At 42.3% G+C, this 16,055-nt stretch overlaps 4 protein-coding genes across 5 annotated transcripts in view; 2 read left to right on the top strand and 2 right to left on the bottom strand.

Annotated features, from left to right (window-relative positions):
* LOC129771091 (solute carrier family 25 member 16-like) overlaps positions 1-8,003 on the bottom strand; it is a 54,166-nt gene extending 46,163 nt beyond the window's left edge. The window contains exon 1 of the mRNA XM_055774416.1: positions 7,115-8,003. Within this exon, the coding sequence (XP_055630391.1) occupies positions 7,115-7,250 (136 nt within the window). The 5' untranslated portion in view covers positions 7,251-8,003. The remainder of the gene's footprint in view (positions 1-7,114) is intronic.
* Positions 8,004-12,477: 4,474 nt separating this feature from the next.
* Positions 12,478-12,939, top strand: LOC129765343 (EKC/KEOPS complex subunit Lage3). 2 transcript variants are annotated; one of them, XM_055765534.1, is made up of 2 exons: positions 12,478-12,616; positions 12,675-12,939. In XM_055765534.1, the coding sequence occupies exons 1-2, from the start codon at positions 12,591-12,593 to the stop codon at positions 12,937-12,939; spliced, it is 291 nt and encodes a 96-aa protein (XP_055621509.1). In that variant the 5' UTR covers positions 12,478-12,590. The 2 variants fall into 2 exon arrangements, with proteins under 2 accessions (XP_055621509.1, XP_055621510.1); XM_055765535.1 differs by having other exon boundaries at positions 12,502-12,616; positions 12,684-12,939.
* Position 12,940: 1 nt separating this feature from the next.
* LOC129765342 (uncharacterized) lies at positions 12,941-13,574 on the top strand. The gene has a single exon (XM_055765531.1). The coding sequence runs from the start codon at positions 12,941-12,943 to the stop codon at positions 13,535-13,537; it is 597 nt and encodes a 198-aa protein (XP_055621506.1). The 3' UTR covers positions 13,538-13,574.
* LOC129765341 (nucleolar GTP-binding protein 2) lies at positions 13,562-15,846 on the bottom strand. The gene has a single exon (XM_055765530.1). The coding sequence runs from the start codon at positions 15,659-15,661 to the stop codon at positions 13,628-13,630; it is 2,034 nt and encodes a 677-aa protein (XP_055621505.1). The 5' UTR covers positions 15,662-15,846; the 3' UTR covers positions 13,562-13,627.
* Between the last annotated feature and the right edge of the window lie 209 nt (positions 15,847-16,055).

Below are 16,055 nucleotides of genomic sequence, written 5' to 3'. Positions count from 1 at the left end.
TGGTTTCGAAAGTACCAAGCTCTAGAAGCCAAACTAAAAGGTCTGATTAAAGCAAAAAAGCGTGGATATTGGCGGAAGTTCGTCAATGGTTTGTCAAGGGAGACAGCTATGAGCACTCTTTGGAATACGGCTAGGAGAATGCGTGGCTGGAACCATACAAATGAAAGTGAGGAATACTCTGACCGTTGGATTTTAAAAGATTAAATTCAACTTATTGAAGAATCTTCCCGACTTGGCAAAACAGCGTTTGCTGAACTTGTTCAACAAGTTTCTGGAGCTGAATATAGTCCCGCATGACTGGAGACAAGTGAGAGTGATAGCCATACAAAAACCCAACAAGCCGGCTTGCGATCACAATTCGTATAGGCCGATTGCAATGTTATCCTGTATACGTAAATTGTTAGAGAAAATGATTCTACTTCGTTTGGACAAGTGGGTTGAAACGAACAATTTGCTGTCAAATACGCAGTTTGGCTTCCGCCGAGGTAAAGGGACAAATGATTGTCACGCGCTGCTATCTTCTGAAATCCAAATCGCATTTGCTCGCAAAGAACAAATGGCTTCCGTTTTTCTCGATATCAAAGGGGCATTTGATTCAGTTTCCATGGAAATTCTCTCAGAGAAACTTCATAATCGTGGACTTTCGCCAATTCTGAATAATTTTCTGTGCAATTTACTCTCAGAAAAGCACATGTTTTTCAATCATGGCAGCTTGAAATCTCGAATTGGGTATCGTATTCTCTACGGAGAAAACCGAAATGGTCGTTTTTTCTAGGAAGCACGAACCCGCCCAATTCCAGCTTCACCTATCCGGCAAAGCGATCAGGCACTCGATGTTTTTCAAATACCTTGGAGTATATTTTGACTCTAAATGTACCTGGGGAATACACATTACGTATTTGAAACAGAAATGCCAGCAAAGAATCAATTTTCTCCAAACAATAACCGGAACATGGTGGGGCGCCCATCCAGGAGACCTCATTCAGTTGTACAAAACAACGATATTATCAGTGTTAGAATATGGCAGTTTTGACGTAGGATTACGTCTTTCGGGAACATATTGGGGTACAAATTGAAAATCGAAAATCGAGCGCACCGTGAAAATTGTCCAATTTCAAATGCTTATTGCTCAGTTATTTCATGATGGATTAATGAGATTTTTGCGTCAATCAATTTCGGCACTCCATAACAATTTTTTACATTGAATAAAATAGTATATGTCATGAAACTAACTATCGAACAATTGAAAAATCTCAACCCTTATCTTAACGGAAATACCTACTTCTGATTGGTCGAAATCTACGACACATGCGGCGAGTCCCTAACAGAGCCATCAAAACCAAGCTGCCTGGGGGAAATCGACACTGCAGATACATGAAAGTAGGGGGAGCTTTTTTTCCCACTGACATGTATTCCCTAACAGAGATTTCAAATCCAAAGTGTCTGAGGGTAATCAGGATGTAAATACCCTCGTGGCCGATAGTTTAACTAACGACGCGCACAAATGGATAGTGCTCATTGTAACTAGTGTGGGCATTGCTGATTGCATACGTGCTGGCGAATAAGTTGGGAGCGATGAACGAGTGTTTTTTGTTAAAGAGTGTATCACATCAAATTGCATCACGGAAAAAACGCTGTAGAAATTAGCCCAGTAGACCGATCCTTTTGAAAATTTTAGACAGTAAAATAAAAACTATTGAACAACTTTTGGCATTTTCTTTTTATTCATACTTCGAGCCCAAGCCCGTATGCTCGCACCTTCCTCTTTACCCCGTCCATAAGGTTCTGTACAACGTCAGGTTGTAGTTTTTTTTGAACAGAAATCCATTTTCTCTTGAAGTCCGCCTCCGATTTGACAACTTTTGGGTTCTTCCGGAGGGCCTGCTTCATAATCGCCCAATATTTCTCTATTGGGCGAAGCTCCGGCGCGTTGGGCGGGTTCATTTCCTTTGGCACGAAGGTGACCCCGTTGGCTTCGTACCACTCCAACACGTCCTTTGAATAGTGGCACGAAGCGAGATCCGGCCAGAAGATGGTCGGGCCCTCGTGCTGCTTCAATAGTGGTAGTAAGCGCTTCTGTAGGCACTCCTTAAGGTAAACCTGCCCGTTTACCGTGCCGGTCATCACGAAGGGGGCGCTCCGCTTTCCGCAAGAGCAGATCGCTTGCCACACCATGTACTTTTTGGCAAACTTGGATAGTTTCTGCTTGCGAATCTCCTCCGGAACGCTGAATTTGTCCTCCTCGGAGAAGAACAACAGGCCCGGCAGCTGACGAAAGTCCGCTTTGACGTAGGTTTCGTCGTCCATTACCAGGCAATGCTTCGTCAGCATTTCGGTGTACAGCTTCCGGGCTCGCGTCTTCCCCACCATGTTTTGCCTTTCGTCGCGGTTAGGAGCCTTCTGCACCTTGTTTGTACGCAGGCCCTCCCGCTGCTTGGTCCGCTGAACGAATGAACTTGACAAATTCAGCTTATTGGCGACATCCCGGACCGAACTTCTCAGATCACGTCTAAACTGCTTAACTACGCGCTTGTGATCTTTTTCACTGACGGAGCATCCATTTTTGCCGTTCTTCACCTTCCGGTCGATGGTTAGGTTCTCGAAGTATCGTTTTAGTACTCTGCTGACCGTGGATTGGACGATTCCCAGCATCTTACCGATGTCCCGATGTGACAACTCCGAATTCTCGAAATGAGTGCACAGGATTAATTCACGACGCTCTTTTTCGTTCGACGACATTTTTCCAAATTTACGAAAAATTGACAGTGAAGTATGGCCAACGTGATCTATACACTCTTATCTGATTATAAGCGAAAGCTGAAGTTATAATTCCTAAAAATTAAATTTCTACAGCGTTTTTTCCGTGATGCAATTTGATGTGACACACCCTTTATTTTCGTTCCAATAAGAATCTTTCGATGGGTTGATTGAAGAATGATGTTTCAATGAACTGAATAGAACTTATGCTTGATAGAATTAAATAAAATTTAAATTTGGAATTTTTATGTTGGTTGCTTCGTAAAATTTCATATCAATGACCGATCATGTATTGTAAAATTTTTAGCACATCTGTAAAAGTAAAATTGTATATGGTAGCTATTGTGTTAAAATGACTTGAAATATGAAACGATTTTTTGACGTAGGATTACGTCTTTCGGGAACATATTGGGGTACAAATTGAAAATCGAGAATCGAGCACATCGCGAAAATTGTCCAATTTCAAACGCTTATTGCTCAGTCATTTCATGACGGATTGATGAAATTTTTGCGTCAATCGATTTCGGCACTCCATAACAATTTTTTATATTGAATAAAATAATATATATCATTAAACTAACTATCAAACAATTGAAAAATCTCAACCCCTATCCTAACGGAAATACCCACTTCTGATTGGTCGAAATTGACAGACACATCAAAACCAAGTTGCCTAGGGGAAATCAGCATTGCAAATACATGAAAGTAGGGGGAGCTTTTGCTCCCGCCGAGTTGTGTTCCTAAACAGAGACATCAATACCAAGCTGCCTGATGGAAATCGGCACTGCAAATACATGAAAGTCGGGGGCATTTTTATATTGCAAATAAGAAGAGTGATACGAATAATTCTAGCAAATAAAATTTAAATTTGGAACTTTAATGTTGGTTGCTTCGTGAAACTCAATATCAATGTCCGATCGTGTATTGTGAAAAATTTAGCACAAGGGTAGGTGTAAAATTGTATACGATTGTTAACCGTTGTGTTAACCCTTTCCCTACAACATAGAGTCTCACTACATATAGTACATATAGTATTAGGTGTACATATAGTATTAGGTATTGTTAGTCCAATTAAAATTCGCATTGGGTTGAATAAACAATCAGAAAGTAAAAATTATAAAAGAAAATTACCTTTCCCATTTCAAATATATTTTAGCTATATTAAAGTAACATGTTTTTACTGATAAGAAAAATTGATAATTGTGTTCGGTATTAATAATTATCTTATATTACATTGGTGAATTTGTTTTCTTTATTTCATCAATACATATCACAAGAGGCATCTCGTCTAGGATCATAGAGGGCGATTCTCATCATATCTCGTTCCTTTTCGGTATCCTTTATCTGATACGCACCATCCAACGACTGTTTATCATCCTTCTGTTATCATCACCCGTTAAACACTGGTGGAATGAACAAACAATACCCAACAACCAAACAAAAAGGCCTTTTTCAGGTCCACCTAATCAAAGATCAAATCAAAGAGTTTAACGATGTAATTATCCAAAATCGACAGATAACCTAACGGAATCCTACGTCAATTATGCGGTCGTGTCTCGGACACAACCCTCCTGTGACTTTTTTTTTGCTTCCGATCAGCTGCCAGGATTCATATTCTCAAGCTGGAGAGAATACAATATCGTTGCTTGCGTATAGCAATGGGGTGTTTGCATTCGACACATACGATGAGTCTCGAAGTTTTGGCAGGAGTACCCCCGCTTACTCTTCGGTTCACAGAATTATCCTACAGATTTCTCATCCGTTGCAAGATCATGAATCCATTGGTGATTGATAACTTCGAAAATCTACTCCAACTGACTCCTCAGTCAAGTTTTATGTCTTTATACCATGAGTACCTTACCCACGACGTGCACCCTTCACCAGGCATCTCCAACCAAGTTTGCTTCCCATACTCTTGCAATTCCTCTGTCATTTTTGATCTGTCCATGCGACAAAAAATCCATGGAATCCCAGATCATCTACACTCCGATTATATTCCGCCGATATTTTCGGCAGAATATGGGAAAGTTAGATCTGATAAAATGTTCTTTACTGACGGTTCATTCATAAACGGGTCCACTGGCTTCGGCATCTTCAATGAAAATTCCAGTGCCTCTTTCAAACTCAAAGATCCTTGTTCCGTGTATGTCGCTGAACTGGGTGCGATATACTACGCTTTAGGGATCATTGAAACATTGCCCATCGACCACTATTTTATTTTTTCAGACAGTCTCAGCTCAATAGAGGCAATCCGCTCAATGAAAGTTGATAAATGCTCATCTTATTTCCTAACAAGAATAAGACATCTATTGAGTGTTTTGGTCGAAAAATTATTCAAGATTACCTTAGCATGGGTTCCCTCTCATTGTTCGATTCCGGGGAATGAGAAAGCGGACTCGCTAGCTAAGGTGGGCGCTTTAGAAGGCACACTTTTTGAAAGGCAAATTGCTTATAACGAATTTTTTCACATTCCTCGTCAGGACACACTCGTTAGTTGGCAGCGCATGTGGAGTGAAGATGAGTTCGGTCGTTGGTTACACACGATTATCCCTAAGGTTTCAACGAAAGCTTGGTTTAAGGGATTGAATGTCGGTCGTGATTTCATTCGCGTGATATCTCGGCTTATGTCCAATCACTACAACCTAAACGCGCATCTCTATCGCATTGGGCTCGCAGCAAACAATCTTTGTGATTGTGGCGATGGCTACCACGACATCGAGCATATTGTCTGGTCGTGTATCCGGTTCCATGCTGCTCGCTCTCAGCTCTCTAGAGCACTGAGAGCAAAAGGCAGACAATCGGATATCCCCGTCCGGGATATCTCAGGTAGCCGTGATCCTGATCTTCTGCTTCATCTATACCTGTTCCTCAGAAACGCCGATGTCAACGTTTAATGATGTTTCCTTCGTTGTGTCCCTGTTTCGTATCCCTCCTATCCGATCTATAAACTTTTACTTAGTCGCGGCAATACATACACACACTCTTTACAGATACACGGGCCAAAGGTTGTGCAGTCCACTGATGATTCAACAAAAGCCAAAGGTTGTACCGCTCATGACAATTCTACACGAGCTGATGATTGCGCCGGCTAGTGACCATTCTATCCTGGATTCCTCGAGAAGACGCACCACGCTAGATATGGGGTACAGACTAAGGGGGCGTTGCTGATTAATGGTCAGCTGCATCCCAATAGGAAGTATCCCGTGTCGGGCACAGGTACAGATCATTGAAGACAGCAACATCACAATTACGAAAACACTTGTAATACTAACCTCGAGCCAACCGCGAGTAATCGGTTACATATTACTAACATAGTTATAAGGCAAACATTGTCGAAATATTGAACTCCCGGCCCCGTCAGGTTGACGCCATATGAGCCTTAATAAAAATATATATTTTGGATAAAAAAAATTGATGTTATTGGTTCATGCAAGCCGGGGGATAGACGCAATAATTTCAGAGGGAAACCAAACGTAAAAGGACGGTTATAAAATTTACATGTAACGAAGAACATAACCTATTGCAATACATGTGTGAGGCAAGACGTGCCGTCTCATATTCCACCATATATTATATGCCGTCTCAAGCTCGATCAATTATCACAAACACAGCTCTCGTCAGAGATGATGATGATGTTGGATTAAAGAGGCTTTAAACTTTTCAGTTCATTCGCCTCTAGTAGTCGTCAGAGAGACTCAAACAGCCAACAAGGTAAGACGTGCATTCGTGATCCGGGTGCAATGGGTGATTCCCAGCGGCGGAACCAAGCTACAAAATACATAAATTGCTATTACATGGCATTTGTTCAAACTTTTTACTTACAAAGCAAAAATTCGAAAATTGATTCATTCAATCAATAACTTATTTAATACAAACAAATTTTTAATTAATTCAACGGTACTCCCACGTCAACCTTGCGGATATATCATGGATATAACCCACCCGTTTTTTAAAATTTAATTACATTTTGCAAAATCTCTCCGATGATCAAGGTGTCCCAGGTAGCAGACACCCTTCTTAAGAATCTCGCTCCTTTGCTTCTTTTTTATTAATCTGCCGACGTTCCACTGACTGAGATAAGATTCTGCGGTATACATCTAGGATGGGACAAAGGTTGATTCATCACGTGCATGACAAGAAATACACTGAATAAACATTGAAACGCCAGAATAGGGAAATGAAGCATTTATATGCGCTGAATGTAGTTTTGACTCAACACGAGCGGTAAGCACCTCTTCTCACATACCCTAGAATTCGCGGAAAACACATATTGGTTTTCCTCTCCTCCAACGGCCTTCAGTGACCTTGCCTACCCAATCAAGTGAAAGTGAATGTGAATGTAACAAAACAAACATACCGCCTGCCAACAAATTCTTCGCGATGAAATCTATATTTTTCCTCGTTGCTTCGGTCATCACGGTTGGAGCAGCCGCTGCGGTGCCGGCCGTTGTGACCTCCTTCGTTTTGGCATCACCACTTTTTAGTGATTCCATGGTCAATCCGATTGATGGCGAGTTCCGTTCAATATTCAACTCCGAAATGGAAATCAATGATTCCAAACGTAAACAAACATCCGAGATTCCACGATTGAGCGCGCACACCCGCACACACACACACACACACCCAAAGCGACCGACCAGCGAAGTGGGTCACGTAAATCTGATTTTCTTCTTCGTTTTCCTCTCTCCCTTCGCCAATGAATATCAATTCAAACACGCACTTGTTTCACGGCACTTTTAACCATTATTACAAACGAACACCATGTAGACGAAGACTTTCTCTTATCACTTTTATTAGGACGATTGGTTAGAGCCTTGATTTCGCCTTCTAGCAAACGAAATCAAATCATGCGTTTCGGCAAAACAAAATCGGGTTGGTCACACAACACAAACACTGGCGAAGATCATTGCCCTTTCCACACCGATCGTATGTCGCGTAACACTGTTGCTTCTTTTCAGAACATGCTTTCCATGGCCACTACCGTTGACGATCAAACGCAACGATATTCCGGCAAATTGGCGAATGTTGTTGGTAACACGCAACAGTTTAGCAATTCTTCAAAGGTGAAAGTTTTCCAACACGCTGGTAGTGTGCGCTTTCCTCGAGACGATTTTTTGTTTGTCCGTCGCGAGTAAACAACAGCGAGACGACCGATCGCGTTACTTGCCGAACTGTAAATGATCGAAATCCAATAGGAACGATGAGGAGTATCGTATGTTCACTACCGTGCTACGCAACGTAACACGTTTGCTGGAGAATCGAAGGCATACGAAATAAATACAAATTAAAACAGATATCAATTTGACAGTTAGTACTCCCGGGACTGAGAGTAGTGAAAATGAAATGTGTAGATACATACCGTTTTGTCTCAAATTCCGAACACGCTTGTTGACCATTAACACATTGACTGACTCCGAGTTTCGCTCAGGTTGCGTCAGTCACCAGCGATTAAAGGAAAAAAATATGATAACAAAGGTAGCTAATATAAACTTATAAGCATTCTCTTTCGAACAAAAATAACTCTCATCACGATAAGAAACGTTGGCCCTAATGCATTTGAAAATTTCTAGAGAGTCGTTATAAAACCGTGGCACTCTACGTGTTAAACAGTATCTCATTACTCTAAATGGTACTTTTTCGCGAAATTAATGTGGTTTTAAGATACAATAGAGCCTTTTCTTTCATTTTCCGTCATAAAATTGATTTTCAAATACATATTCATGATGAAAAACTAAAAATATGTTTGATTACATTTGTCTCAAATTACGAACTGAAGAAATGCATTTTGACGTAGAACTACGTCTTTCATTAAGGGTGTCAAATCAGAAAACAGGTCACGTTTTTATGAAATAAAGTTAACGTTAATAACTATTTTTGCCGCGAAAGGATTTTGGCAATTTACATACTAAACGAATTGGAAATTCCGTAAGATTTGTTTAATATGCCATGCATTAGAATCCCCTGGTTAGTAAATGGTTAAAATTCATGAAAACTTTAAGTGTTTCTATTTTCCCATACATTTGTTCTGTCCATTTGAGTGCTTTCCCGAACAGAGCTATCTATAACGAGCAGCTTATCGACGACCAACGGAGGGGAAATCGTAGGATTTAAAGTCTCCGTGAACAAAGGAAAAGAAGAAGAATGAAGGGGAATACTTGCCTAGAGTATAAACAGTGGATCTCGATGGCAAACTTTCATTCGGCATCGGACTGTTGAGTAATCCAGTTCACTTTGCTTTCGCTGCGCTTCGATCTAAGATTGGACCCCACCAGTGGTAATGCAACTTGGAAATCATTTGATTTTTCTGTTCGTTTTTCGCGTTATTCGTATCGTGTGTTCTTCTTTCCGTGTCATAAATTGGACGCTTCGCGTAGTGTGCGATAAGCAAGAAGAAGATGAAGGCAGGCTCGAGTCCTGCAAAAAACGAACGCATTGCCAGGGGCAATAAAATTATGAGGTAAGCGTCATCTAATGATGCACGCGGTGTTGGTGCAGTGAAAAGCGCTCGCACTGAACCGAGCCTTCACGAATGTGACACCGCACCGAACAACAGCGAAGTAGGCGATTTCGGCGCGTCGGTCGAAAATGTAAACGCCCAGGCAGCAACCAAATCAAGCTCCCCCCGCTGGTGGTGAAGGCGGTCGCTCTTGACAAACTCATCAGCGAATTCGCATCGATAAGTGTTACAGCAGAGTACAAGCTGTGTGGCATAATTCAGTCTTTTTCCAAGCAGTTAACATTGTTTATTTTCCGTCTTCATAAGGGCTTCGTTGGTGCCTTTGAGAATGCATCAATGCATTAAACTGACGTTATGGCGAAGTAGACGTTAAGGTTGTGTACCAAAAAAAATAATTTGGGAATACCAAGCATCTTGAATGTCTTACTGGAATGTTATAAGTTATTTGGGTTCGCGTGCCAGTCGCAAAACTGCCTTCAACTAGGATTGCATTTGCGCTAATATTGATCATAATGAAGCATTGCTACTGTTTTCGAGATTGTTATTAACAAAAAGAGTTTATTTCTCTTGTTTAGTCATCAAGAAAGTAAATGTTCTGGAATTTTGTATGTGATTAGGTTTTGCTTGCCAGTAGCAAAACTTCCTCCACTTAGGGTGACAGCTGCGCTTCTCTCGAGCATGAGAAAGTAATGCAACTCTTTTCGAGGCCAGTAATAATAACAGATGCGTTTCTTTTGAGAATAGCGTAAAATGGTGAGAAATGTTTATATTGCTAGTAGTTTCAATCCACCAATGTATGGCTCTGTATGCATGCTATGGTGAACGCTTGTTTGGCGCTTGGTTCACGCTTAGTTTGTACGAACGATATCTAGAGGTGCGATCCCTTTCAGGCAATACTAAATAACATGTAGCATAATATTTGATACTTGCAAGTGTTGTCATTGTTGTTGTTTACATGCGGTGCCAAAGATATATTGATGTAGTTATGAGATATGGAATAATGGTGCTGCTGCAACATGTATATAATCGACTGTAGCCGAGTCAATGTCAATTTCGAAAAAGGCCACCGGAATAGCCTTCGAGGTAAATTTTGTCAATTTATGAACTCTTCGGTTGGCGCACCCGTCGTTGCTATCGCGGTTGCTATAGTATTGCTTCTTTTTCGCATCGTAGGTTGCTAAATACGATTGCTATAACCAGGAGAAATGACAAGTGTATGTTTTTGTTTTCACTGTGCGCTTCGAATAAGAAAAAAATATGGAAAACCGGACAAAATATGGAAGTTTTTTTTCGAATATACTTCCAAGCGACGAAGAAAATCAGTTCTCGGAACAATTATTAATTCATTCATGGCAAGCATCATTGCCAAACGGTGAATGCAGCCGCGGTGGTTCCCGTCTTGGGAAACGACCCAATATTGATCGTAGAGCGGAAGAAGGTGCTATGCTTTTCGATGAACCGAGAGACAGTGTCTATGAAGTAACGAGACCTTAAGATACTTTTTTCAGTGTTCCTGAATCGATACCAAAAAGTACATGATGCTAGGCTTCACCATAAGCTGCTAAACGACCTAATTGAGCATTAAATAAAATTATTAATTATTATTAAAAATATACATTATTATTTATTTGACGTAAAAACATAATCGCCTAAAGACAACGATTGCAATTCCTGTTTGGCAAATTCTCTGGTTTTGCTCTAGCAAGTAATACTCCTTCACAGTCGTACCCAAACTCTCTAGGTTCATGGACATTATGGTATAATTTGCCATCCTGTTCAAAGTTACTGACTTTTGCTTGCTGAATGTAAGACGTTCATTTGCAGCATACGCTAACATTTTGCCAGCTTGAGCCATTCCAGTTGCTGTGTTAGAACCTACCTCTTGCTTCAAATTTTGAGCTTTGGGTTCTTTCTGGCCATTTGGACGGTTGTAATGCCAGAATCTTCTTCGTATAAATCGTCTAGGGCTAAATCAACACTCTCTGCAACGCATGTTTTCCGATTGCTTGATATCTAATATAAGAAATTGTTCATTAATTCATGAATACATGTATACATAAATATATTTTCATTATTTAGATATTTAGACTGTTCTGTTCATTCATAAAATGCTGTTTATTAGCAAATGATTATTCGTCCGAATTTTGGAAAAAAAATTGAAAAATATCTTAGAACAATAAAAAATTAAACTTCGATTTAGAAATTTTGATTTAGTTCAAGCCGTGATTCACTTTTTTCAGCACAAACTAGTTTTGCGCTGCTCTTCTTACGATGTTTGGCAATAACTGCTATAGTAAAACTATACCAAAACGCGAACGTCTATCTCAAAATTATCGAGCACAATATGAATTGGAAAAATTCATCGTATGAAATCTGTCTATCAAACAATTCGCCTTCCTGGGCACTCACCTTTGCGAGAGTGTCCGCTTTCTCATTGCCAGGAATTGAGCAATGAGAGGGGACCCATACAAAGGTTATCTTATAAGATCTTTCGATCAGTGCACTCATCTGCTGCCTCACTTTTATGAGGAAATAAGATGGGTGCCTACTAGTTTTCATCGACTGGAGAGCCTCAAGCGAACTGAGACTATCCGAGAAAATGAAGTAATGGTCTGTAGGCTTGTTGGAGATCATCCCCAATGCGAAGTCGGTTGCTGCCAGCTCAGCAACATTAACGGAACAAGGTTCCTGCAGTTTGCGGAAGGCGCTCGAATTTTCATTGAGAAAACCGAAGCCAGTGGATCCATTGAGGAGAGACCCATCAGTGATGTATCTTTTCATGCAATTGACTTTTTGGTATTTTCGGTTAAAAATACGGGGAATGAAAGTTGGTCGAAGATGATCTGAAATCCCAAGTATTGCTTGTTTCATCGACAGATCGTATTCAATTGAGGAACTGCTGATGGTGAAGTGAGCACGGTCTGGAGTAAACGATGGAAGACAAATATCCGACGAATTATAGTGGTAATAAATTCTCATAAACCGAGATTGTATATTTAGATGAAGAATTTTTTCAAAGTTTTCAATCACAAGTGTGTTCGTGACTCCGCATTTCACCTCTAAAATGTTTCAGTCGATTTTTTCCCATATTCGATGTTTGACATTGGTTGCCACTGTTGAAAATTGAAGAGTGGCAAATAAAATAGTTTTTGTACAAATATAAAACCAAACTGTGTACGTCCACCTTTGGGAAACCGAACTTTCAGCTGCACTGGAATTCAATCTAGTACCTCTTCTGATAATCACACCTTTAGCTACAGGGGTATACAATATAAACATATAAACGTCAGGAATTCACATTGGAAATTCTTGATTCGGGTGGCTCACAAAAAATGTTGTTTTTGCACAACCGGCTATCCATTCGTTCGGCTTAAATATGACTAATAGTGAAGTTGTCACCGTGTAAGTTCAAACATGTTGTTATTCGGTGATTTCTCGTAACAAACCTCTCACTTTAAAGCTCTCTTAGAATTCCCTTTCCGAACAAACGGGAAGCGCAAATCGCTTTCGATGTGCTCCGGATCGACACCGAACCAAAGCGAAGTTTCATCGAGAAATCTCTCAAACTAGAGGACGACAATCATCTGCTGGTGACTTTCGGCGGTCAAGCCAAACACGTGCGCGTCGGAGTGACATCGTTCTTCGAATCGTTGATACTGTGCTGTGAAACTTTGGCCCAGTTTGGACCGCCTCAATCGGACCAATACCTACACTTCTGCGGTTAAGATGCCGGAACATATTCCTTCTCCGACAGCATCGCGTGCCATCTACGGGTTCTGCTTGTTTCTTCTCTTCAAAACGTTATTCATCCTGTACCTGCTTTGGGCGTTCATTCCAACGCACATTCTCGACGGAATTGGGCTAAGTTATCTGCCGGACAAATATTTTGCGTTGTTTGTTCCGATTTTGGTACTGGTGGGCGTAACATTTTTCGCCTTTTTGGTGTACCCCTCGCTGTCGCTCTCGATGATGCCGGAAGTGGATGCCGTATCCACGATAACGGACAATTTCGCCATCGTTCGCTGTCAGTATCAGTTTCCGGATCGGCAGAGGTGTAACAATAAAATTGATCAGCCGTACGAGGACAGTTGGATGGTGAAACCGATCTGCTCGAAGCATTCGATTCGGGTAACGACTGCCAGTGATCTGAGGAGCAGCACGAGGATTTCCAACTATTGCGATTGTCTGGAGGAGGAGCGATGCTTGCTGAAAAAAGATCCGCGACACTTGGCTAAGCTGAGGGCGAAGCCTATGGTTCCCGCCGTTTCGGATTTGAATTTAGCGGAGGTGAGTAGGGTGCTGTATCGGAAACGAAGGCGGTAGGATAAGATATGTGGAATAATTCAATCTGTTTATAAAACACTTTATTTACTTTTCAATATATATTCTAGAACTACCGAAATATCAACTAATTCAATCGGAGGCAGGCTTCTTGTTGCGATTTCTGTTCTTTACATTATGCGTTTCGTAGAAGTTGCTTCCAATCTTCTTCCGTTTGGATGCGCGCTCAACTGCTCTTCGCTGTTTCGCGGTCATTTTCGGTAACTGCTTCCCCTTCGTCTCCTCTTCCACAGCAAAGCTTCCGCTGGCAGATTTCTCCTGGTCGGTTTTCTTCGAGTTTGCGGCTCCGCCGGAGATTGTTTTACTCTTGGCGCTCTTGTGTACCACTTTGCCAATATCCTCATCGTACTCATCCTCAGAGTAGAAGTCGGAAATACCGGACGAATCGTCATCCTCTCCTCGTTCGGCTTTCGCTGCTTTCTTCTGTTTTGCCTCCGCCTTTTTCTCCGCTTTCAATTTTTCCAGCAGCTCCAAATCGATTTTATCAATCTCTCGAACGTCTTCATTTTCAAAATCGAGGTTAACTCTAATTTTTCGGAAATCTTGAATCTGGAAGAGTTCTTTGCCCTTCTTGATCGTATCCGGGATTGTTGGGGTGGCCGTTACCCCGGAATAGGTTGTCTTCTGATCATCTTCCACGACAGACTTGACTGCTTCTTCCTCAGCGGACTGCTCCCCAATCGATTTTGGGATCTCGAAGCCTTCCGGGGGCACGTAAAACGGCAACCGACCACGCTGCCAATCATTTAGTATCATTTTAGCTACAGTCGAAACGTCCGGTTCTCCCTTCTTCAGCAGTTTACCCGCTTTTCTGGCAACATGCTCCAGGAAGTCAATATGCGAAGACCATTCGGCCACTCCGTAAGTTTTGATCAAATACTCCTTCCGGACCCTTTTCAGTACATCTTCAATGTAATCCTCGGGGTTATTGACCAGTTCAACTCGCACGACTCCCTTGAGGACCTTTTCCGTGTCTGTTTCCGCTGTCGGATATACCACACCGGGGCAATCGATCAAATAGATCCTCTTCATCAGCGTAATATACTGCCAAACCTTCGTTTCTCCTGCAATAGGCGCCACATTGCAGACTTTCTTGCTCCTCAGCGCATTAATCACCGAAGACTTGCCAACGTTAGGATAACCAATGAAACCCACACTTATCTGCTTCTTATCGACATGCAACTTCCCGATTTGGCGCAGCAAATTAATCAGGGCTCCCTTTCCGAACGGATGCTTCATCGAGGCGTGAAATGCAATCGTTGGATACTCCTTGCTGAGGAGCGCAACCCAACGTTGGGTCACCCAAATCGGAACCAAATCCACCTTATTCAGAATGAAAAACAAATGCTTATGGGGCTTCTCCTTGCGCAGGAATCCCTCGATATACTTCGATCTCGTTCCCATTGGATCGCGAGCATCCAGCACCTGCAGCAAAACGTCCGCCGAATCAATCACCTTATGCAGCTCGTTCCAGATGCGCTTGCTCTGACCCGCAGCGAAGATCCATTCGCGGACCTGATCCCTCACACCGCCATCATCCCGCTCGATATCTCGATCCTTCGTATCGTCATACCTTTCCGCCGATTCCTCCACCGACTTGGAATAATCCTCCAAATCACGCACCTTCAGCGCTGGCCTTTTACGCTGCCGCTTCGGCCCGAACGTCGTATCGAAACTCTCCGTGTCCAGCAAATGAACCCGCTGGTAGCGGGCCGTCTCGTTCAGGAGCGTAATCGGCAAATTGGTCGCTTTCATCACCACCTTGTACGGATCCTTGACGGCTTTACCCATCTCCTCCTGGAACTTTTGCAACGAGTTCTGCGATATGACGCGCGAGTTGGCGAACCATTTGGGCGAGGGTTCAACGCGGGACACCGTCCCGCTGGGCACCCAACCCTGGAAGGGTGCCGGCGCAATTATTTTGCCCCGGCTGTCGCGTTTTGCCTTGAAGTTGCGATACATCTGTAGCCGCTTGATGGTGGCCTTGGTGCGTGGCTTGGCGACACCCTTGAGGCCCTCCGTCGAACGCTCCGGATTCATCGAATGTTTCGATTTGTTGACGGAGAGTTTCCGGGGAGGCCCCGGCCGGGAGCTTACTTTCGGCATGGTGACGGATGGCTGTGTTCAGGCCGGTCGATGCACTACACTGTTGGCACGTATAAATTGCGGAAAAAGAACCGATAACGTGATTATTTTGCACAGCAGCAACGAAAAGATGCCGTGTAGGAAAACATCGGCAGCGAACAGCGAAGAAAAACGTGGTTCTATTTTGATCAAATGACAACAAACGACGAGGGATTCGACATCGGCAATGTCTGTGACTAGGGATGCTCAATGTGGTTTGACGAGAACCCAGCCGGGTGACGTCTTTAGAGAACCCCCATTGAACTGACAGGAGCCAACATATCGGGTATCCCACTGACATTTTCCCTTTGTTTTCATATGAATTGGGTATCCCACTGACAGTTCTGCTTGAGATTTTGCTAACGATCCTAGCATC

Source organism: Toxorhynchites rutilus, chromosome 2, assembly GCF_029784135.1.
Source record: "Toxorhynchites rutilus septentrionalis strain SRP chromosome 2, ASM2978413v1, whole genome shotgun sequence".
Classification (NCBI taxonomy): domain Eukaryota; kingdom Metazoa; phylum Arthropoda; class Insecta; order Diptera; family Culicidae; genus Toxorhynchites; species Toxorhynchites rutilus.
This window is presented reverse-complemented; position numbering and strand designations above follow the sequence as displayed.

Coding starts and splice junctions, on each gene's coding strand:
- LOC129765343 (XM_055765534.1), top strand. CDS start 12,591: ATGACTAATAGTGAAGTTGTCACCGT. Junction 12,617..12,674: donor AATAGTGAAGTTGTCACCGT/GTAAGTTCAAAC, acceptor CTCACTTTAAAG/CTCTCTTAGAATTCCCTTTC.
- LOC129765342 (XM_055765531.1), top strand. CDS start 12,941: ATGCCGGAACATATTCCTTCTCCGACAGCATCGCGTGCCATCTACGGG.
- LOC129765341 (XM_055765530.1), bottom strand. CDS start 15,661: ATGCCGAAAGTAAGCTCCCGGCCGGGGCCTCCCCGGAAACTCTCCGTC.